Raw genomic sequence first — 24,315 nt, 5'->3', positions numbered from 1 at the left:
TCCACCTGAAAAACTAACAAGTGGACCATCCATACCACAATGGACCAGCGGGTGTAAACGGACTTGTGTTCACTAATAAAAAATGGTTCCACCCTTCTCCGTCTAGACGGGGGATCAGATTGGAAGGCAGTTGGGTGTAAACGTACAGTAGGGTCCGTTTACTCTCGGCTGCCCATAGAGCAGAGTGGGCTGTGTTCATGTCTGCTGTACATAAACTGAGTGGACACGAACCTGTATTCTGCCCACTCTGCTTTGATCAGCAGGGGATCAGCAGACAGATCTCCAACTGATCTAAACAGAGTCCACCCCATGTGAAAGAGGCCGAAGTTTTTTATACACATCATTATGTGCATAAGGCCATGTCCATTCCAATGAACTGGTGGGCAAGGCGTCTTTTTGGAGGAATGAGTCAGGGGATGAAGGACACAACCAGAGTCAGATTTTCTTTCTTTATTGTCCATTGATGGACCTGGAAATTGTAGATAATCTTAGACCAATGAGTTATACAGCAGAATGGGACTCTTGAATATAAGGTGTAAGACACAGCTCAAGAACCTGGTGCTCAAAGAATATGTTAGATTTTGTGACCTCAGAGGCTTTATTTCTCATGTAACTTCTGAGCTGACGAGGAACCCCTGTGAGCTTCTTTGCCTGTGGGGAGACTATCTTCATATTATAATCCCAGGAGGGGAGGTGCAAAGTTAGTAGTGACATATCCCAACATATCCCAACAGTAATTAAAGCAAAAGGTGGTTCAAAAAAATACAGACATGGGGGGGGGGGGGGGGGGGGTGACACTTCTCCCAACTCAGTGATTCTGTTTTTTTCTGACATATTGGTGTTATATCCTTCACTTGGATGGTATAAGTTGCACCAGTAAATACAGCTGAATAAAACAAAAACTGTGTCTGTCTTAATTCCAGGCTGCAAAGCAACAAAATGTGATTAATTTAAAGGGGGGGGAACCTTTTCTATACCCACTGTAGCATCCTCATGACCCCCACCCCAATCCTCACTCTCTCAGCCATTGATGTTCTGACCACATGGTATTACCTAACACTGCATTTGCACTAGTCTGAACTCTACCTCCCTGTCATGTCTGCAGGTTTCTTTTCTAAGCTGTAAAGTTTATTTTTTAAGTTCCTTTATCCAAGAGACACATTAACATGTGAAGAAAATCTATTTACTAAAGTATGATTTACTAAGGTATTGATTGTAGAGATTTCTGAATGTTTCACTTAAAGTATAACAAAAAACATCACTAGTCATGTAAGAGGCAACATAGACTTTACTGAATCAAAAAGAAAATAAACTAAGTTTTTCTCAATTTGAACAGTATATTGCTCAAAGCAGGACTAAACCTACCAATTTGACACTGAACAATATCCATATTCTCCAAAAAATAATTGATACACATCCATTACTTAATGGTCCTGCATTCTATTTTTAGTCATTATTAGCCACTCTCTAACAGGAAGTCCGACCACACCAGCTAAAAAAATAAAAATGAATTTGGAGATTTGGAAGAGGTTGAGAGCAATAGAAGGTATTATTTTGAGCTAAAAATACATACTTGGAATAGAATTTTCTTTTTTGTAACCCCTGGGCGCTGGTTGCCGCTGGCCCTTTAAGGAGTTTGCAATTCCGGGAGGTGGGCAGGGCTTATGGCCACGTCACTGCCGTGACTGGCTGTCACGGCAGTCACGCGATTGGAAAAGTCTCGATTGCAAACAGCGATTGGCAACTTTACGTGAGCCGCTGGTCACTGTGCCGGGAGCGTGCAAGGCGTGCGCTCTCGGCACAGCACTGGCGCTATTGCATGAAAATATGCAGCTACTAGACACCAAGGCCCAGCCGCCGAGAGGCCGCATATTTGCATGCACTCAGCGCAAAGAGGTTACACGACAATTTAGTGTAATTTTACCTGTTTCCTAAAACAGTTACATTCAATGCAGGCCTGTGGTAATCATAACTGTCACAGTTGCCAGTGTGCTCTCAAATGAACGTTCAAGCACTCAGATATGTGCTGTTATACATGATCACATGTGCAGAAACTAAGATGGCACCATTCTCCGCTGTAATGGATAGGAAGGTTTAGTTCCGCTTTAGGAGTCCCACCATAATCGAGCCCCACCTATTGTTGTCCCTTATTACTTCTTTCTTTTGTGTTCCTTTTCTTTTCAGTTCACCTTTTGTTCAACCTCCTCAACTCTTGAAGACACAACTTGTCCATCAATCACTTCTTCTTCAAAGGTTTTCACTTTTAGAATTTTGGTTGGATCTAAAATGAAGATCAGTTAAGTGCATTAATGAGGATTCTAAGGTCAAAGTTTTGTTTAAAATAAAATCACACTAAAGCTAGGATTTATGGGAGCAGATGCAAAGCTTCCAGCATCAAGGCTCACTAGGTGTATTGCCCCTCCTTGAATCAGTGATTGGTTGATCCAGCCTAACAATGCCTACAATATACAACTCAACCATTGCAAAGTCTTTTCTCATCCCTTTTGCCAATTTACAACTTTGGATCTGGTGGCTGAGAGGGCCCATAGCAAATGTTAGGAATACTTGCCAAATGACCCCTTTAGAAGCTTTAAGCTACTTTGACTAAAACAATTATTTTATTTTGACAAAGGCATACATTATATATGAAGGAAAAAAAAGTGCTGATTCCCCTATGCGCACATTCAAGGAGGATGGGGGAATCATTCCCACAGTGCTATTGTGGCGGGGAGCCTCCCCTGTTGGTAGTATACAACGATCAGTGTTGCCAACTATAGCCGGCGGCACTGATCGATCTGGAAAAACATGACAAGCTAGTTGTACACAAGTCAATCAATAGGATGAATTGTGTACAACCAGCTAGCTCATGCATAGATCGAAATTTGGCTGGTTTCTGCTGAACAAGTCAAATTTCAATCCATGTATGGCTGGCTAAATTTCCCCATTGTTTTTTTTTATAAAGGTATACCTTTTATGATGGAAACCAAATGCTTGCTAAGGGTCTGGCCTTCGGATTAACTATTTTTCACTGATAGACACCTATTCGTTAGCTAATCCTGGATCCAGCTACTCTTATCTAGGGTTAAGAATAGACCGTCAACTGAAACTTCAATCTTAGCCAGTAGCCACATTCTCCAAGATAATTCTGTTGGTGCAGTCTGCTAAGATCTGGTCTGTAGACAACCAAATTGTCATCTAATTCTCCCAGGTGGTAAATTAAGCTTGTATTACTTTAACTCTATATTTTTGTAGACATTGTTTTCCTAAAAAGACATTACCTATTATAGTATTGGGTTACCTTGAACAAGCTCTACAGAGGATGTCTGAGATTCTATTGTGGATGATGAGGAAACTTCTGAGGTTGATTCTGTTGAAAATTTACTGACTGTGGATTCAGTCACTTTGCATACAATGACTTTCGATTCAGTTGCTGTGGATAAGCTCTGGGAAGAGGATTGACTGTGGGAATAAAGTATCATGATCAATACATCATAATACAGCCGGTAAATGTTTAATGAATCTAACATGTTTTAGACAATCATGCAAAGCCTGAATTTAATCTGTACATTATTTGTTTTGTTGTATGTAGTTTGGTATTTCAATTTACAAGTTTACCACATACAGTAATATTTTGGTGTTGTAACATGCTGCGATAAACACCAAGTGACTTCTCAAGAGTTGATTCCTGTAATTTCAGTATTAGGTATCGAATAATGTATTGGTGTCTCCAGGTGCCAAACATAGGAATACCAACACGCAAACATTTAAGAAAGACAGCACCTACTGCATAACCCAAATGGTTCATCTGTGCAAACTTTATCACATGTTTAATTCATAAAAATCAGCTTTTTTTAGTTACATGTTGTCACTTGATCCCTAATCTCTGCCTCGATCCTTTGCACAGGGAGCAGTGGGTGGAGTTTTTCTCTGTGCACTGATGTCAATACAGGAAGTGACGTCGTCAACTTAGACTTCAGAGAATGTCGACTCATTTAAAGAGGAACTGCAGTTTGCTCACATAATTTGTAATAAAAAACATCTTTGCCATTCTGAAGCTTCCCTCCTACCACTTTGCATATTATTTTATATATACTGTGACAAATATGCTGCAGAAATATGCCTCCACTGACTCTGGCTGCATCCATTTTAACTGTGGGCAGCTGAAGCTGCTGCCTGTTCATTTCCTGGATTTACACAGACACACAGAGGCACTACAGCTCTGCAGCTCTGATTGGCCCTCTTATGACTCATCCCTGCTCCCTTCCTGGCAAACTCTCATGAGAATGAGAGCGGTGCACAGACCGAATGTACATGCAATTTCACATTACAGTATGAGTATAAAATATGTAACAATATGTTACCATATGTGACTAATAGTTCTACAATAAAAAATTAAAAAATAAAATACCGTCCTAAGTAGGGTTGCCACCTGTCCAGGATTCACCTGGACAGATTGGGTTTTGAATCATGTGTCTGGGTTTCAGACCACCTGAAACCCGGGTGCATTATTCAGACTGGACTATGGCTTCCCAGCAGGGTTGCTGGCTGCAGTTGTCTAAGCCGAGAGTGTCTGTTACACTCTCTTTCACTCTGCCCAAATCCAGCACTAACTACCCCCCCCAAACACACACACAGACGGGTGAGGAGAGAGGGCTTGAACTGCTCCTCTTCCTCCCGCCCCTACCCCTCTGTGTCTGCCCACACTCCAATCCAATAAGAAAAGGGAAGTGGGGGAGGGACATTTGAAGCCCAGCAGACGCAGATACATCAGGATGAGAGGTGCCGACTGCCAAAGGGTGAATGAGCTCACCATCCATCCCGGTCTGTGGCTGAAGTCTCCCCCTCCCCCTTCTCTCTCCTGCCTCTGAGTGAGTACACTAAGGTAAATTAGGGTTCTCGGAGCACCCCTTAAATCAGAGTTCCCCTTTACACCAGAGGCCACAGTGTTCCCCCTTACTTTACAGTCCTCTCCGTACATCAGAGTTCTCAGTGTTCCCCCTTAAATCAAGGTTCCCAGAGCATCCCTTATGTCAGAGTCCCCAGAGTTCTGAGTTACATCAGTCTGCAGAGTCCCCCTTATGCCCTGTACACACGGTCGGACATTGATCGGACATTCCGACAACAAAATCCATGGATTTTTTCTGACGGATGTTGGCTCAAACTTGTCTTGCATAAATGCGGTCACACAAAGTTGTCGGAAAATCTGATCGTTCTGAACGCGGTGACATAAAACACGTACGTCGGGCCTATAAACGGGGCAGTAGCCAATAGCTTTCATCTCTTAATTTATTCTGAGCATCAGTGGCACTTTGGGTGTCGGAACTGTCCACACACGGTCTGAATTTGTTGTCGGAAAATTTTATAGCCTGCTCTCAAACTATGTGTGTTGGAAATTCCGATGGAAGAAGTCCGATGGAGCCCACACAAGGTCGGAATATCCGACAACAAGCTCCGATCACACATATTCCGTCGGAAAGTCCGACCGTGTGTACAGGGCATTACAGTGTAAGGGAACACTGCAAGTTTAGATGTAAGAGCATGTAAGAGATGTAAGTCAGGTTTGACTTGAAGAAAAGGTGGCAACCCTAGTTGTCATAGGCTTAGGCTTTTTACCAGACAAGAAACAGGAAGTGGGCTGTATAAGGTATTTACTGGCAGAAAAAAATGTTTTTCTATCTAAAGTTAAAACAACAAGGGCAGAAGATTTAATAGATGAAAAGTTGAAAAAATGACTTAAGGTCCGCTTTAAAATAAACCAGACATCAGAAGGGCAGAGATTTAGAGAGTAGTGCTGTTGGCTCAGCACAGGAAACCATGATAAAATAAGGGAGGAGGTCAGATCTCAAGGTAATTTGTGAAGGGCTGTTAGCATCCCTTAAAGGGAGGTCCCTCCTTTTGGTTGTCTGGCAAAGGGCTTATCAATATAGGTCCCCGGTTGCGCAACTGCACTTTGACTTTGCAATGTGCACAGTCTATTTTGCCTTCAGTAAATCAACCCCAAAGTGTCGGGTGGATGGAATTACAGCAGATGTGGAGTGAGTGAAGAGAGATTTCTGTTAAAATGGGCTAAAAACTGGAACTGCACACTAGTTTGTGAGTACCCTTTTGGGAGAGAAAACTCCTTTGCTTGGGAAGAGAAAGAAAGCTTAACGAGAAAGTGCTATTTATGGGAAAGAACAAGGGTCTATTTTAGCACCTGGATACCCTAAGAAAGGGCAATAGCCATCATTTACTATGGTGACCTCAAACCAACGTTGCGGATGCCACTCAGGCTGTAGGAATCACAATCAATAAAGCCATCCACTGTGAGTGCAGCCTAGGAGCTCATCCTGGCTCCAGAGAGCAATGTACAGGGAAGAAAATGTTTGTATGAACCGCACTTCTCTGAAAACACCAGGTAAGAAAGTGTAATGCCGCATACACACGGTCGGACTTTTCGGCTACAAAAGTCCGACAGCCCATCCGACAGACTTTCGACGGACTTTTGGCGGACTTGCGGCAGACTTTCTAACGAACGGACTTGCCTACATATGATCACACAAAAGTCCGACGGATTCGTACGTGATGACGTACACCGGACTAACATAAGGAAGTTGATAGCCAGTAGCCAATAGCTGCCCTAGCGTGGGTCTGTATGCTAGCGTGGGACTAGCATACAGACGAGCGGATTTCTAGGTCCGATGTAGTTACAACGTAAAGATTTGAAGCATGTTTCAAATCTAAAGTCCGTCAGATTTGCGGCTGAAAAAGTCAGCTGAAAGTCCGGGGAAGCCCACACACGATCGGATTGTCAGCCAGCTTTGGCCCGTCGGCGTCCGTCGGACTTTTGTAGACGAAAAGTCCGACCGTGTGTACGCGGCATAACAGCTTCAGCCCAATCTCCAGCCAGGCCATGCCCCCAACATGTTTCATTCTGCCCCCAGAGCTTAATCCTGGGGATGAGGGTTCCATACTGATTGGCTCAGGCTGTTACACTCTCTTTGCAGAGATGTGCAGCTCATATGGACATTTTCTTCTCTGTATGTCGCTGAAAAAGTTGCTGTTTCTCACTGAAACTCTGTTATGGTTAATCCCTCTGGAGTAAAATCTGTTAGTTTTAACCAAACCCAAGTGAACATCATTCTGATTCCAACTAGAGAAAGGAATACAAAGGATGATGCCTAGCATCGAAGTAAGCCCTGTTTGTGCAGCGAGGACTGCCATGCCTAGTGACCACTCTTTCCTAGGAAAAGTAGGTACTGAATTCTAAGGAAGCCGCCAATGGGCAGCTTTATTGCTATCTATTTCCCACTAGGAAAATTCACTTTCTGTCCTGTATATGCAATGGGAAACAAGAGAAGATCTCTCTAAGGTAGAGAGAATACCCATCTTAGAAAGCTGTTCCACTTGAATGATTTTTCCTCACCTCTTGTTTGGTGACAACTCTAAAATTTTCCCATCCCTTTGGCCCCTTTTACACGGGTGCCTCCATGAAGCAAAATCTGTTTGTTCAGCGGGGGATATCTCTGCTGATCCCCAACGAGCAGGTCTACATAGCAGAGTGGACACAGTCCTGCTCTCTTCTATGGGGCAATCGCATGGAAACAGACCGCCTGTCTGTTTCCATTCGATCCGCCAGACGGAAGGGGAAAAGGACCACCATCCGTCTGTTTTTGGTGGACAGGATCAGATCGGATGGCCCCTGTGAAAGAAGCCTTTCTGTCCCTCTCCCTTGGCAATACAGAGGCAAAACAAAGGGAATTTCAGAACCTATCTAGACTTCAAATGAGCAATTGTTAGAATAATTAATCAGCGAACAGGCAATAGTGATGATATGTGAGCAACAAATGGGAAACTTTGAAAATATGACAGCATCAAATGGTCAATCATGACAATATGTTTTTATCTAGTGACGTCAGTAGTTGACAAATCCATCAATATATTTCTTTGCACTCACTCTAGTTCTCCCTCCAGCAGGTGTCGGTATGTTTCAATTTCCAGTTCTAGTCTGGTTTTGATATCAAACAATTCTCTGTATTCCAGGCTCTGATGTTCTGTGTCTGATCTGATCTGTATTAGCTGCTCCTCTGTTCCACTAATGACAAGCTGGAGATGCTGGAGCTGTGCTCCATAACGACTTTCTGTTTCAGCCAGGTTGTCTTCATAGGATTTTTTCTGAAATTTGTTTTATAAAAAATAATTAGTTAAAGAAATATGCATTCTATAGTTATAAGCTAGTGTTAAAAATGTGAATGGTCTGTCTGTTTGTTCCCTCCCACAATCCAAAGACATACTGCTCAATAACTGGCCTACATTTCAAAGTGGGCATGATGAGAATAGGACCCCTTTCATATCAGCGGACCGATCGGGTCCGCCTGTCCGTTTTTCAGGCAGAGCCGATCAGACCACCCATTGTCCTCTATAAGGTGGTGAAAGTCAGCGGATATGCGTCCGCTGTCACCCGCTGCCATCCGATCAGCTAAAAACAGACATGTGGGGATATGTTCACCATCCGTCCAGCGGATCGAATGACAGTCAGATGGAAACAGACATTTCCATCAGACCGCCCCATAGAGAAGAGCGGGCTGTGTCCGAGTCTGTGTCTGTTCTGCTTAGCGGACATGGACCTGTCATCTGCCTTCTCAGCAGGGATCAGCAGAGAGATCCCCCCCCCCCCCCCTGCTGAGCAGGCAGATCCACTGGCATGGATTCCACCCTGTGTGAAAGGGACCTATGGATTAAAGCTGTAAGCTTTGGGGCAAGAACAATTTTGAATGGGTCAGTGTAAATAGGTTCTCAACAAAAGTCCAATCGTGAAGACACCAACATGAGTGTTTCGTGATAAGTGTGCAAAGATCACAAATATGAAATAATGAAATAGTGTTCAAAATTAACAGGCAAAATCTGAATGACTTCTGGATACAGTCCTCCTAGTATTCAGTGATCATCAGAGGGGTTAGTCTTCCACCACCATCACTGGTCACACAGTCTACTCACCAGAATGTAGTAACTCCCATTACAGGAGTCAGAAGCGCTTGTATGGAAAATGCCACATGGAATTGCGGCTTAATCCGAATACTGTGTAGCTGAAAATGCTGTGACTGGACTCTGGATGGACTTAGTTGTGGAACCCTCAGTGCGGGATTTGGTCATAAAAAAAAGTCAATGCCATAGATTGGAAAAAATATATAAAATTTTCCCATGGTGAAGTATGTCAAAAAGATTTATTAAAAATGTCATAAAAAAACAATGAGTTACATCAAAGTTTGTGCAGACAATCTTCACACAAACAAACGCCGCTGGTGCTTCAGCTGCGTAGCAAAGGCGGAAGTGACGTGTCACGCTCAGTATACCTTACCGGTTTCGTCAGTAACGCTCTGACGTCATCAGGGGTCGTGAGGGCAGACACATCGCCTCCATCTAAATACAACCACCAATTTAAGATATCCAATCCAGTGCCATCCATGATGATTGAAGAAGAAAATGTGATTAGGATTAGCTGGATGGATATAAACTTCAAAAAGCTAATATATTATGATGTTATTGGTCAGATAAATTTACACTGCCATCATGTGGCTAAAAAACCAAACTACAATTACATGTCAAATTTGTTATAAACAAATTTGTTGTAACATCTAGGCTGCTATCTTGTGGCAAAAACATCAAACTGCACTTAACAAAAGACATTTATTAAAAAGCCATCTTGTGATAAAAAGGGGAAATAAATAACAATTATGATAAATGGTTGCTCATTGTCTGGCCCTGTGGGTTACAGTATGTGGGACGTACCAAAAGAAATCTGTGTACACGTATTAACGAACATCTCACCAACATAAAAAATGGGTTTTTAAAACACAGCCTCTCCAACCATTTCAGAATCCATCACAATAGGGACCCCAGATGCTGATTGGAGGGGAGGGAATAAGGTCCAGAGAATATCAAAAAACAAAATGGAATGGATATATAAATTAAATACACTTACTCCGGCAGCTATCAACGTTCATATTAATTTGAATTGTTATCTGTCTAATTACTGAATTATTGTTAAAGGGTAATCCATTCCAGTCTCATTTTTGACATCTAGTTTTGAAATCTTACCACTAGTAGGCAGTACCTCTTATGAGCAACCATGTATCATAATTGTTATTTATTTCCCCTTTTTATCACAAGATGGCTTTTTAATAAATTTCTTTTGTTAAGTGCAGCTTGACGTTTCAGCCACAAGATTGCAGCCTAGATGTTACAAAAAATTTGTTTATAACAAACTTGACATGTAATTGTAGTTTGGCTTTTTAGCCACATGAAGGCAGATTGGATATCCCAAATTGGCGGTTGTATTTAGATGGAGGCGACGTGTCCGCCCTCACGACCCCTGATTACGTCAGAGCGTTACTGACGAAACCGGTAGGGTATACTGAGCGTGACACGTTTCACTTTGTTTTTTATGACGTTTTTAATAAATCTTTTTGACATACTTCACCATGGGAACATTTTATATATTTTTCCCATTATATGGCATTGACGGTTTTTTATGACCAAATCCGCACTGAGAGTTCCACAACTAAGTCCATCCAGTGTCCAGTCAAGTCACAGCATTTCCAGCTACACAGTATTCGGATTAAGTCACGATTCCATCTGGCATTTTCCATACAGGCGCTTCTGACTCCTGTAATGGGAGTCACTGCATTCTGGTGAGTAGACTGTGTGACCGGTGATGGTGGTAGAAGACTAACCCCCAGGGCTTTTTTTCTCGGAGAATAGGTGCAGGAACTCCCCCCGTCTGAGTCACCCCTTGTCTCTGCTCCCTACCCACCTCTGACCACCGTCCCTTGATTCCACCCCCTACCCACCTACCAGTACTGCCCCTTTGAGAGAATACAGAACCAAGTATCATTTTGTGGTGCTAAATCATTTGTATGGAACATATTAATGATAAAAAGAAAAGCAGTAAAATAGATCCCCTGCAGCCAGCAACAATAAAATCCCAGCAATAGATCCCCCACACAACAATGAGCTCCACCCTAACAACAATAGATTCCCTGCAGCAACAGTGAACCACCCACAACAAAATATCCACCCAAGCAACATTAGACGCCCCCCCCCCCAGCAGCAACAACAGATCTCCCTGCAGCCAGCATCAATGGATCCTCCAGCAGCCAGTAAAAATAGACCTCTCCCTCAACAGTAGATCCCTTCCAGCAACATAAGACCCCCCAGCAACAATAGATTCCCCATCAGCAACAATAGACCCTCTCACAAAATCAGATCCTCACCAGTGACAATAGATCCCCCAGCAGCCAACATCAATAGACCCTCCAGCACACCCCACACCCCATGCTATTACATACATTTAGTGTTGGAGGTGCCGGAACTGCATTCCCCCACGTTCCCGCTGAAAAAAAGCCCTGCTAACCCCTCTGATGATCGCTGAATACTAGGAAGGTTGTATCCAGAAGTCATTCAGATTTTGCCTGTTAATTTTGAACACTATTTCATTATTTCATATTTGTGATTTTTGCACACTTATCACGAAACACTCATGTTGGTGTCTTCACGATTTGACTTTTGTTGAGAATGCATTTAATATAAGTATTTATTAGTTTTTGTGTCAAGAAATTGACCATTTTTTTGCACTTTCACTTTGCAGTAGAGTGCGGTTATAATTAACTTGTTAATTATTATTTCTATTTAATATTTTTATACAACGTGCTGCTCTCATATAAATTTCACATATTAATTGATTAATCGATTATTATCCCATCTGCGCGGGTTGGTGGTATTTTCCATCTTATTCAGTGTAAATAGGGCTTAAAATAGAACTACAGACAAAACTTTTTTTTTAAATTTTGGATAGAGAAATGGAGGGTTATAACCGCTATCAGATTTTTTTTTGCCATCTGTGTCCCATTGCAGAGATTTACCTTCACTTCCTGTCCCATAACTAAACAGGAAGTGAGAGGAAATCTCTGCAATTTAAGGAAATTCCTTGGGGACTCCCAGGCCACCAGAATTATTGTCCCCATTGGAAGATTTCTCCTCTATTACTTTACTGGGGACAACCCAAAATTTTGAATTTTCCTTTACATTTGCTTTCAATAAAAATGGTAAACAGGATAAACAGCGAGGGCAAATCTCCTAAACGGAGACACAGACAGCGATAAATACAAATTACAAACATTCTAATTCCTCTCCACTCTATCCAATACTAAAAAGCCTTTACAGTGGAACATTAACGAGTAACGCGGTTAACGAGCGTTTTGAAAGACGAGCAACTTTTTTTTTTTTTTAAATCCTGACTCGGTTTGCGAGTGTTGTCTCGCAAAACTAGCAGAATTTAAGCTAATGTAGTGTGCAGTACCGCATTTGGCCAGAGGTGCGGGGGCACCGGTCACACTCGGAACGTTTCGGAACTGTTCGGAAATACTCAGAATACTCGGAAACACTTGGAAATACTCCGTTCCCGAGTGTTTCCGAGCCTTTCTGAGGGTTTCCGAGTTCAGCCAAGCTGTCCCGAGTATTTCCCAGGCTCTCCGGCACCCCCCCACCTCTGGCCACATGCGGTATTGCATGCAATAGAAATTATCTTTGTTTCCATTGACTTCTTTGGGGAAACTCGCTTTGATATGCTAGTGCTTTGGTTACAAGCATTCTACTGGAACGGATTATGCTCGTAATCCAAGGTTCCACTGTAGTTATACTTTAATAAGGAAACACATTGTGACCAACTGAGGGCCACCCCCTATTCTCATAAGAAAATAAATGGTTTACAGAATATTTATAGGAACGTGAACTTGGCCACATGCATGACGTATGGCTGACTGAGGAACAGATTATGTTTTTCTCAATCAGTGTCTCAATTGTTACATGTTTAACCTGAAAAGGTTAACTGGGAGAGAAACAGAAATCGTTTTTTCGGTCAGGCAATACATGCACAAAAGACTTATTTTTTTATGATCCATAGGTCCATATATATGGAACTTTTGATATTGCTGTGTATAGATTAGAGTTTATAGATTATTTCATAATGCAGAGGATAACCATTTTCAGCTTAATCAACTTTTTATAGCTTTCGAAAAATGAGATATACAGTCCAGTTTTCAACAGTGCTAAAAGTGATTGTAAACGATCAGCTTGTACAACAACCCATTCAGTTTAACAACTTGCCGACCAGCCGCTGCAGTCGTACTGTGGCAGGTTGGCATGGCTGCACAAATCGCCGCCATTGTACGTTGGCCGCTTTAAAAAGCTAAAAGGGGCATGTGCGATGTCCGCCGGCCACCCGCGATCGCTCCACAGAGAGCCAGAACGGGGATCTGTCAATTAAACAGACAGATCCCCATTCTGTCAGGCAAGTAGAGAGAGATCTGCTCTTCCTAATGATTAGGAACAGCAAACTCTCTCCTCCTCCATTCACTACACTCCCCCCAAAGTTAAAAACATCTTCCTAGGGAACACTTAACCCCTTGATCGCCCCCTAGTGTTAACCTCTTCTCTGCCAGTGACATTTATACATTAATCAGTGGCTATTTTTAGCTCTGATCGCTGTATTAATGTCACTGGTCCCAAAAAAGTGTCAAAAGTGTCCGATCTGTCCGTTGCAATGTCGCAGTCCTGCTAAAAAACGCAGAATGCCACCATTACTAGTAAAAAATAAATAAATAATAAAAATGCCATAAATCTATCCCCTATTTTGTAGACGCTATAACATTTGCGCAAACCAATCAATATACGCTTATTGCGATTTTTCTTTACTAAAAATATGTAAAAAAAATACATATTGGCCTAAACTGATGAAGAAATTTTTTTTTTAATTTTTGGGGGGATATTTATTATATCAAAAAGTAAAAAATATAGTTTTTTTTTTTTTTTTTTCAAATTTGTTGGTCTTTTTTTGTTTATAGCGCAAAAAATAAAAACTGCAGAGGTGATCAAATACCACCAAAAGAAAGCTCTCTTTGTGGGAAAAAATTATAGAAATTTTGTTTGGGTCCATCTTACACGACCGCGCAATTGTCAGTTAAAGCGGCCCAGTGCCATATTGCAAAAAATGGCTTGGTCATTAAGGGGGCAAATCCTGATGTCCGCCCCCAAAAAAAAACGAAAAGTCAGCAGCTACGCATACTGCAACTGCTGGCTTTGATTAATAGTACACTTACCTGTCCTGGAGTCCAGCAATGTCGGCACCGCAGCTGATGTTTCCATCAGCTTTCAGATGCTGCCGCCACCATTACGGGTAAGGGAACCCGGCAGTGTAGCCTTATGGCTTCACGCCGGGAACCCTACTGTGCAAGCGTGAGGCCCCGCTCCTCTCTTCTACTGGCCCAGAGGGAGCCCCGCGGTGACATCATGGGCCGCGGTGCGGACTCCGGGAAGTGGGAACAGGATACCTGTCATAGACAGGTATCCTGTCCCCCCTCCCCCCGAAAGGTACCAATTGTGGCACCGGAGGGGGAGAGGACTCAAATGAGAGGAACTTCCACTTTTGGGTGGAATTCCTCTTTAAGTGGTTAAAATAGAAATAGAAGGCAAAGCATTTCTATATAGAAATAAAAAAGAAATGTTAATACCCTTTTCCCTTTTATAAGTGATTACATATCCTCTGTTTTCAGCTGCATAAGAGCTAGGGGAGGAGAAGCTGCAGTACACTGAACTTCCCTAGTGACTTTTCAGGGGTGGAGGAGTGTCAGGACAAGTCTGATCATTGGAGGAGAGTATAACTAGAGAACTGACCACTTTCCTGCTTAGTATAGTCAGTTTTTCATAGGAAAACAGAGGAATTGGAAGGAACACCAGTGATTTCACACATAGAAAGCATTAGAGAACAGGAGACTTTTTTATAAAAGTACACGGTGCAGAAAACACATATTAGGAATATGTTGGGTTTACATATTCTTTAATGAAGTGTCTCTAAACCTTTTATCAGTTGCAGCACCCTTTAAATAATGCACAACCTTGAGGCACCCCTTTCTAAAGTGTAAAAAAATAAACTTATAGATCTACATATCACTGCAACATCTACACACATCTACATACATTGACCCCAGTTCTGGCAGAAAGAGGCAGGTGAGGAGGAAACAAGAACGTCCATAGGTGCCCAATGTCCTTCTATCAACCCATGACGTCACTGGTTGTAAGGAAGCTGGCACCTGGCCTACACGGTGCCCAAGGTTGTAATGGTGCACAGAAAAAACTTGTGGCTTTGTGTTACCAGAAAAAAAAAAAGCCAAGCCTGATCCACCTGCCGCCGCCTTGTTGACAGTTTTTGGGCAATTTTGAGCCATTTTTAAGAGATTTTGCCAAGGTACCCCCAGAAGAACCCAGAAGGCACCTCAGGTTGCTACAGCACCCAGGTTAAAGAAGGCTGCTTTAAGGATAGCTTTTGTGATGCGTATTTTTCAGATACCTCATAAACAGTTTTGTCTATTTACAATACAGGAGTTCCAGAGCATGTATCAGTCTTATTTTATGTATTGTATCCTAAATTCTATAGACAGATACAGTATCATTTACTACCTTAATAAAATCGAACCTGAAGTTCACAGAGGGTTTGAGTGTATGGGTATAGGGCTTATGGGTTGTTTCCTGTTTGCTACACCATTAAAGAAGCTCTTATAGTCCATCAGTAAACCACCAAGTCAGGAGATATGCTTTGGTGTTAATAAATAATACGTTTTTCTTGGCTGATTAAGCACCATTTGTGTGTAGATGTTTATATTATCGTTTAGATTTACCATTGTAAGCAGAGACTGGAGCTCAGCCTCTAATCCTTGGAAGGAACGTCTTAGGTCAGAGATTTCACTCTTGCTTGTCTGCACTTGTTCCACACTAGCTGAAAGTTCCTTCTTCAGCTCATTACCCTAAAATAAAATAAAAAACTTGTTCAGTTCTTATGGTCTTATTTAAAGCATTATCTATTGTAAAAATTAAAAAATCACATATTAATTTTACAGAGTGTTTCAATTATTTCTAGCCTTCTTCTAGTAAGCACTTCAGTGCCAGAAGGTTTTACCCCCACTTATGACCAGACCATTTTTTGCTATGCGGAACTGCATTACTTTAACAGACAATTGCGTGGTCGTGCAATGCTGTACCCAAATGAAACTTATATCATTTTTTTCACACAAAGAGAGCTTTCTTTTGGTGGTATTTGATCACCTCTATTTTTTTTTACTTTCTGCTATAAAACATATCCAATAAAAATGAAAACAAATCAAATCTTTTAAAACATTTTTGCCAAAATGTATTCTGCTATACAGTCAGGTCCATAAATATTGGGACATCGACACAATTCTAATCTTTTTGGCTCTATACACCACCACAATGGATTTGAAATGAAAGAAGATGTGCTTTAACTGCAGACTTTCAGCTTTAATTTCAGGGTATTTACATCCAAATCAGGTGAACGGTGTAGGAATTACAACAGTTTGTATATGTGCCTCCCACTTTTTAAGGGACCAAAAGTAATGGGACAATTGGCTGCTCAGCTGTTCCATGGCCAGGTGTGTGTTATTCCCTCATTATCCCATTTACAAGGAGCTGATAAAAGGTCCAGAGTTCATTTCAAGTGTGCTATTTGCATTTGGAATCTGTTGCTGTCAACTCTCAATTTGAGATCCAAAGAGCTGTCACTATCAGTGAAGCAAGCCATCATTAGGCTGAAAAAAACGAAACAAACTCATCAGAGAGATAGCAAAAACAGTAGGTGTGGCTAAATCAACTGTTTGGAACATCCTTAAAAAGAAAGAACGCACCGGTGAGCTCAGCAACACCAAAAGACCCGGAAGACCACGGAAAACAACTGTGGTGGATGACCGAAGAATTCTTTCCCTGGTGAAGAAAACACCCTTCACAGCAGTTGACCAGATCAAGAACACTCTCCAGGAGGTAGGTGTATGTGTGTCAAAGTCAACAATCAAGAAAAGACTTCACCAGAGTGAATACAGAGGGTTCACCACAAGATGTAAACCATTGGTGAGCCTCAAAAACAGGAAGGCCAGATTAGAGTTTGCCAAACAACATCCAAAAAAGCCTTCACAGTTCTGGAACAACATCCTATGGACAGATGAGACCAAGATCAACTTGTACCAGAGTGATGGGAAGAGAAAACTATGGAGAAGGAAAGGAACTGCTCATGATCCAAAGCATACCACCTCATCAGTGAAGCATGGTGGTGGTAATGTCATGGCGTGGGCATGTATGGCTGCCAATGGAACTGGTTCTCTTGTATTTATTGATGATGTGACTGCTGACAAAAGCAGCAGGATGAATTCTGAAGTGTTTCGGGCAATATTATCTGCTCATATTCAGCAAAATGCTTCAGAACTCATTGGACGGCACTTCACAGTGCAGATGGACAATGACCCGAAGCATACTGCGAAAGCAACCAAATAGTTTTTTAAGGGAAAGAAGTGGAATGTTATGCAATGGCCAAGTCAATCACCTGACCTGAATCCGATTGAGCATGCATTTCACTTGCTGAAGACAAAACTGAAGGGAAAATGCCCCAAGAACAAGCAGGAACTGAAGACAGTTGCAGTAGAGCCCTGGCAGAGCATCACCAGGGATGAAACCCAGCGTCTGGTGATGTCTATGCGTTCCAGACTTCAGGCTGTAATTGACTGCAAAGGATTTGCAACCAAGTATTAAAAAGTGAAAGTTTGATGGATGATTGTTAATCTGTCCCATTACTTTTGGTCCCTTAAAAAGTGGGAGGCACATATACAAACTGTTGTAATTCCTACACCGTTCACCTGATTTGGATGTAAATACCCTCAAATTAAAGCTGAAAGTCTGCAGTTAAAGCACATCTTGTTCGTTTCATTTCAAATCCAGTGGTGGTGTATAGAGCCAAAAAGATTAGAATTGTGTCGATGTCCCAATATTTATGGACCTGACTGTATGTCTATGGTAAAAAGAAAAAATCCCAATAAGTGTATATTGATTGGTTTGTGTGAAAGTTATAGTGTCTAAAAACTATGGGCTTTATACTGGAATTTTTATTTATTTATTTACTTATTTTATGCTAGTAATGGTGGTGATCAGCGACTTATATTGGGACTATGATAGTGCGGCGGGCAATCAGACACTACCAGGAACTAACTAACTGCCACTGACATCACCAGTGACATTATTACAGTGATCGGTGATAATAATATGCACTGTCACTGTACTAATCACACTGGGCAAGAAGGGGCTAACATCTAGGGTGATCAAGAGGCTAAATGTGTGCCTAACAAGTGTTTATGTTTGTACTGTGTGCTGCTGTTACTGGGGATCTAGTTGTTCTCATTCCCTGTTTAGCAGGGAATGAACAAACAACAAGATCCCCTGTCACTAAACACAGCTATGTGATGTTTATATTCACAGAGCTGCATTCAGTGAAGCTCACAGCTGATCACCGGGTGCCAGCGATCAATCATTGGCTGGGACCTGGTGATCGGTATGCGCGGTGACGAATCACAGCACAGCCAGGCCAGCGGGTGCACACTGCCCCAGCACGCGGATCACATACTAGGTACGTGATCCAGGCAAAGAAGGACACTTTTCCACCATATATGCAAGTTATACAGCTGGCAAGTCATTAATCTGAATGATCTTGACGTTTGTAAAATGATTTTGTGAAGATCCCCACACATTTACTTCATTTAATTCTGTGACACGTATTCACTATGCCTTATAAGCAGGCACTGCTGGGTCACATAATTAACAGAGCCTGCCTTGTGAACTACAGAGGTGCTGAGCAGAGGTGTTTCAGGAGGTGAAATCAGTACAGGAATCATTGTTTTGCAGGCAGCAAGGTACCATGGGATATGTAGTCCTTAGACTTTGAAAGTAAACAGCAGAGGAGATGCTTCAAAGCATTCAGGGAATCCAGGAAGTTGTGGAAAGAGATAGGCAGCAGATAGGCAGAACTCATGACACTAAAGGAGATAAGTAAGCTTATATTGGATTGTTAAATATACAGTAACTAGTGTATTGTTATAAAACGAAAGTAAACGCTGTGACCATGGAACTCCTTTAATTCTTCTGATAAATTCAAATTATTATATATGCATACTTGCCAACTGTCCCGGATTTCCCGGGACATTCCCGGGACTTAGACGCCATTCCCGAATTTGTGACGTCCCGGTAAATGTCCCGAGAAATCCGGTTCTTCACGATTTCGCATCCACCGCCGCCGCTGCCGCCGCTAGAACTCCGCCGGCCGCCATTTTTCTGTAGTTTAGGAAGACGGCTGGGGGGAGACAGAGCTCCTGCGTCGCCGCCCACCCTCCGCCCCGCTCCGCCTCGCCCTGCTCCACCTCGCCCCGCTCCGCCTCGCCCTGCTCCACCTCGCCCCGCCTCGCCTCGCTCCGCCTACCCCCCGCCCCGCTCTGCCTCGCCCCGCCTACCCCCCGCCCCCCTGCCAGTCTAAAATGGAAAGGGGCGGGGGTTTTAGCCATGCGGAGGACACCTCTGAGGTAGGGGGGGGCGCACCGCTGTGGGACTCCTGATGCAAGGGGGGCTCCATTGGGGACACCTGATGTGAGGGGGGTCTGCCGGGGACACCTAATGTGAGGGGGGGCTCCACTGGGGACACCTAATGTGAGGGGGGGCTCCACTGGGGACACCTAATGTGAGGGGGGCTCCACAGGGGACACCTAATGTGAGGGGGCTCCACCGGGGACACCTGATGTGAGGGGGGGCTCCACCGGGGACACCTGATGTGAGGGGGGCTCCGCTATGGACTCCTGGTGTGAGGGGGGGCTCCACTGGGGACTCCTGATGTGAGGGGGGCTCCACTGGGGACACCTGATGTGAGGGGGGGCTCCGCCGGGGACACCTGGTGTGAGGGGGGCTCCACTGGGGACTCCTGATGTGAGGGGGGCTCCACTGGGGACACCTGATGTTAGGGGGGGTAGGGGGGGCTCCGCCGGGGACACCTGGTGTGAGGGGGGCTCTGCCGGGGACTCCTGATGTGAGGGGGGGCTCCGCCGGGAACACCTGATGTAAGGGGGAGCTCCACTGGGGACACCTGATGTGAGGGGGAGCTCCACCGGGGACTCCTGATGTGAGGGGGGGTCCCTGATGTGAGGGGGGGCTCCACTGGGGACACCTGATGTGAGGGGGGCTCCACTGGGGACACCTGATGTGAGGGGGGCTCCACCGGGGACTCCTGATGTGAGGGGGGCTCCGCCGGGAACACCTGATGTGAGGGGGGGCTCCACTGGGGACACCTGATGTGAGGGGGGGCTCCGCCGGGGACACCTGATGTGAGGGGGGGGCTCCGCCGGGGACTCCTGGTGTGAGGGGGAGCTCCGCTGGGGACTCCTGGTGTGAGGGGGGGCTCCGCTGGGGACATCTGATGTGAGGGGGGGCTCCGTCGGGGACACCTGATGTGAGGGGGAGCTCCGCCGGGAACACCTGATGTGAGGGGGAGCTCCGCCGGGGACACCTGATGTGAGGGGGGCTCCGCTGGGGACACGATGTGAGGGGGAGCTCCGCCGGGGACTCCTGGTGTGAGGGTGGGCTCCGCTGGGGACTCCTGGTGTGAGGGGGGCTCCGCTGGGGACTCCTGGTGTGAGGGGGGGCTCTGCTGGGGACTCCTGGTGTGAGGGGGGGCTCCGCTGGGGACATCTGATGTAAGGGGGGCTCCGCTGGGGGCACCTGATGCAAGCACGAACTCTGCTGGGACATCTGACGCAAGGACGGATGTCTGGTGGCAGGCGACGTGGCAGGTGACACGCTCAGGGATCCCACTGATTCTGCATTATGGTGAGTTGAATGATTTCATTTTATATTAATAATAGAAATAATGCACTTCAATCATCCTGACACCATAACAACCATGGTGGCGGGATGATTGAAGTGCTAACACCAGGTGTTTGGAGTATCTTTATCTGCTGATTGTTAAACTTTCTAGAATACACACATTTTTATTGTTTAGGATCTGGGGCTGCTGTCCCGTCATTTCCCTCTCCCCCTCTCCCCCTCTCCCCCTTTCCCCCCCCTTTCCCCCTTTCCCCCTCTCCCTCTCTCCCCCTCTCCATCCCTCCCCCTCTCCATCCCTCTCCATCCCTCATTCATCTCAGACTCTAACCACACCCTCTTGAGCCATGCCCATTTAAGCCACGCCCACTATGTTGCGTAAACCACGCCCATTTTTCCGCTGCATTTGTACGTTTTCCGTAAGCTACACCTACAAACGAATGCCCCGCCCCCTAATTATTGTACGGCTCTGCCTACAGCCACAAAAGTGTCCCACATTTTTTTTTTTTACAATGTTGGCAACTATGTATATTTTGTACCTGATGCTTAAAGAAAGTTCTACATAAGCCAGTTGTCACAGCGAATGAAGCCAGTTTATGCTTATTCGGCTGATCACATCCAAACTACACTGATAGGGAAAAAACAATTCTAACAATATTAGATCAGGATATTACATAGTTAAAATGATGCCATGATAACCACACTCATCTATGTGTCTGATCTTCGCATTCTAGGTTGTCCCTATTGCTACATAAATAAAATCAGTTTTTTGGTTTGGGAACTGAATGACCAGGTATTTCAGAGTAGACCATAATTGAATAACTAAATTACCAGCAGAAATATTTTTTATCCAACTGTGGATATATCTACAAGGGTATGAATACTTCAATGTTTGAAAAAGCTCCACCTTACCTTCTGTGCAAACAAAGCCTCGGCATCTCTGCGGTTCTTCGCAGCCAGAGCTTCATAGTTACCTCTCATGTCATTCAAAATCTTAGTGAGGTCTACTCCCGGAGCAGCATCCATCTCTACATTGACAGCACCGGCAGCACTGCTTCTAGCAACATGTGCTTCCTAGGTATTGGTAGAAAAGTTTTTTTATATTAAAAACTCACATCAAATTTATTCATGTACTTAATTTCAGGATAGAGGCTCTAAAAATGAATGCACATACATGACTATTGTCTAGAAAAATTGAGGAAAAAAAGTGGAGCTGTGGCCTCCAAATTTGACTGAATAAACTGAGCCCATATGTTACACATTTTTTTGGCTAACAAACTGATCAGTCAAAATTATTCAATAGTTATCTTGCGTTCAATGCTGGCCATAGATATGCCATAATGTACAGTATGTAGGCCATTTTTGCTGTTCCTTTAATTCTTCACAATTCCTATTGGCTACTGAGGCTTCCCATTATAGTGATGAATTTATAGGAATGTGTCGGGACAGGACCTAGTAGCAAGCCTCAATTCTACCCAGAAGTGTAGTAGCCCCATCAGAAACGTGGCATATAGGAGAACCACTGGATACTGAAAGCTACAGCAGGGCGCCACTGGGTGATTGCATTTTAGATGTGTCAGCAGCATTTACAATTCTTAAAGTGACAGCCTTAATGGTTTTATTGATCATTTATGCATCACTGCATGTGTACCCCTCTCCAAAGATGTCTAGCATATATTAGATATTTATCAAGCATGATTCAAGCATACTGCTTACTTTCTCATGATTCTTCTTCAGGTAGGTCAGTTCTTCATTCAAGCTCTCAAACTGAGCTTCAAAGTCTCCTCTAGACAATGTAAGGTCATCTAGAACTTTTCGGAGCACATTAATATCAGATTCCACACTGTGGTAGAGAGCCAGCTCAGTCTCATACCTTTGGGAAATACAAATAAAATACATTTTAAAGGACACATTCCAGAGTATATTTCATAAACCAGTTTTTTTTTTTTACTCAGTTGGGTTTATTTGTATTTTTTAACACTGTAAATACAGGAAAATACCTTTTAATTTGGCAGAAATCCAGTGGCCTCCTAATGTCCTGTTTGAGCTGACAACTCTTAGTGACTTTTCACAAATATCCCAACCAGTGTTGGCTGCCCTGCCTGCTCAACTACAGAATCATACCAACCCCCCCCCCCCCCACACTACCCATGCATACATTGCTTTGTAAAATATTTCCCAGCAACACATACTGCTGCTTTGACTCCCAAGAGTCTGCTTACGCATTGTGTGCAGAGAAAGGGCTTTTGGGAGATGTAGTTCTGATGGTGTGCAAGTGTCAATAGCAGCTGACCTTTCAGCAACTTTCCCTGCAAAGTTTTTCAAACTTGGTGATGACATTTAAAATGATATATTCTAGAGTGGGAGAGGAAGAGTTGGAGGTACATTTCTGTAATGGTTGGAAATACTCTTTAAACTATTTGGATTTGTTCATTGCAGGAGAAATAGTAAGAATCGGTCCTAGTAAATTAAAACATTTCCAACATTGAAAGCCAACAAAAAATAAATGCAGAGAGGTCTGCTAAAGTAATATTTAAAAAAAGGTTTTCTAAGGGGTTCTTTATTATAAGAGATGTAACAAAAGTAAACATTCTTCAACCAGTGATGGGACTAATGGGTGTCTGAGACCAAACCAGAAAGGACAGGAGTAAAATTGGACATTGGTCTTCGAATAGGGAGGTTCTTGTTATTTTTAAAGGTTGGATTTTGCATTATATCTTTATCAATTTAACAAATACATCATTTGTTGAAATAATACTTTAACATTATAATGAACAACTGACTTACTTTACTCTGAAGTCATCAGCTGCCAGTCTGGCATTGTCAATTTCCAGGACAATTTGAGAGTTCTTAATTTTGGCAGCCAGGAGCTAGTAGAAAAAAAGTTTATTTGTATTACTTATATGCTCTAATACCTACAGGTGATAAACAGTTTTCCATCATAGTATTGTAGAGAAATCAATAGAAAAATTCTGATGAATCATTGTGAATGTTAATGTTTGGATTAAATGCATAAATCATCTTTAGTAAACAGCAATATTATATTAACTGTAAATTAAAAAAAAATAGTTATTATTAATGTGTTTTTATCTATATATATGATTAGTAATTAATGAGGTTGTTAGAAATGTATTTAGAAGTACATCCATAATTTACCTTGCTCCTCAAGCCATTGATGATGTCATAGTATTTGCTGTAATCTTTGGCTGCAGCACCAACTCCAGCGCCAGCTTGCGTGTCATACCAACCACGGATCTTGATCTCCAGCTCGGTGTTGGCTGCTTCCAGGGCCCTGACTTTTTCTAGGTAAGCAGCCAGGCGGTCATTTAGATTTTGCATGGTTCCTTTCTCACTTCCAGACAGGAAACCAAAGCTGCTGGATTCTGCCCCTCCAAATCCAGCAGAAGAACTGAAGGAAAAACCACTGCTGGATCCACCACCAAAGCCTGCACCAAGATTTGCAGCAAAGCTAGGTTGAAAGCCAGCACCACCACCAAAACTTAGTCCAACACCACTTCTAAAACGTGCAGCCTGAGGAGGTTCATGGTTATGGCTGTAGAAGGTCATGGCTGATGTGTTGGAGGGCTT

At 43.3% G+C, this 24,315-nt stretch overlaps 1 protein-coding gene across 1 annotated transcript; it reads right to left on the bottom strand.

Moving 5' to 3' along the window:
- Positions 1 to 805: 805 nt before the first annotated feature.
- Positions 806 to 24,309, bottom strand: LOC141114334 (keratin, type I cytoskeletal 47 kDa-like). The gene is made up of 8 exons (XM_073607951.1): positions 23,884 to 24,309; positions 23,515 to 23,597; positions 22,444 to 22,600; positions 21,640 to 21,801; positions 15,711 to 15,836; positions 7,937 to 8,154; positions 3,299 to 3,459; positions 806 to 2,281 (listed from the first exon to the last, which is right to left on the bottom strand). Exons 1-8 carry the CDS (start codon positions 24,292 to 24,294, stop codon positions 2,181 to 2,183), a joined length of 1,419 nt encoding a protein of 472 aa, XP_073464052.1. The 5' UTR covers positions 24,295 to 24,309; the 3' UTR covers positions 806 to 2,180.
- Between the last annotated feature and the right edge of the window lie 6 nt (positions 24,310 to 24,315).

This window comes from Aquarana catesbeiana, linkage group LG12 (genome assembly GCF_042186555.1).
Source record: "Aquarana catesbeiana isolate 2022-GZ linkage group LG12, ASM4218655v1, whole genome shotgun sequence".
In the NCBI taxonomy this organism is placed as follows: Eukaryota; Metazoa; Chordata; class Amphibia; order Anura; family Ranidae; genus Aquarana; species Aquarana catesbeiana.
The sequence above is the reverse complement of the archived record's forward strand: the minus strand, read 5'-3'. Positions and strand labels throughout refer to the sequence as shown.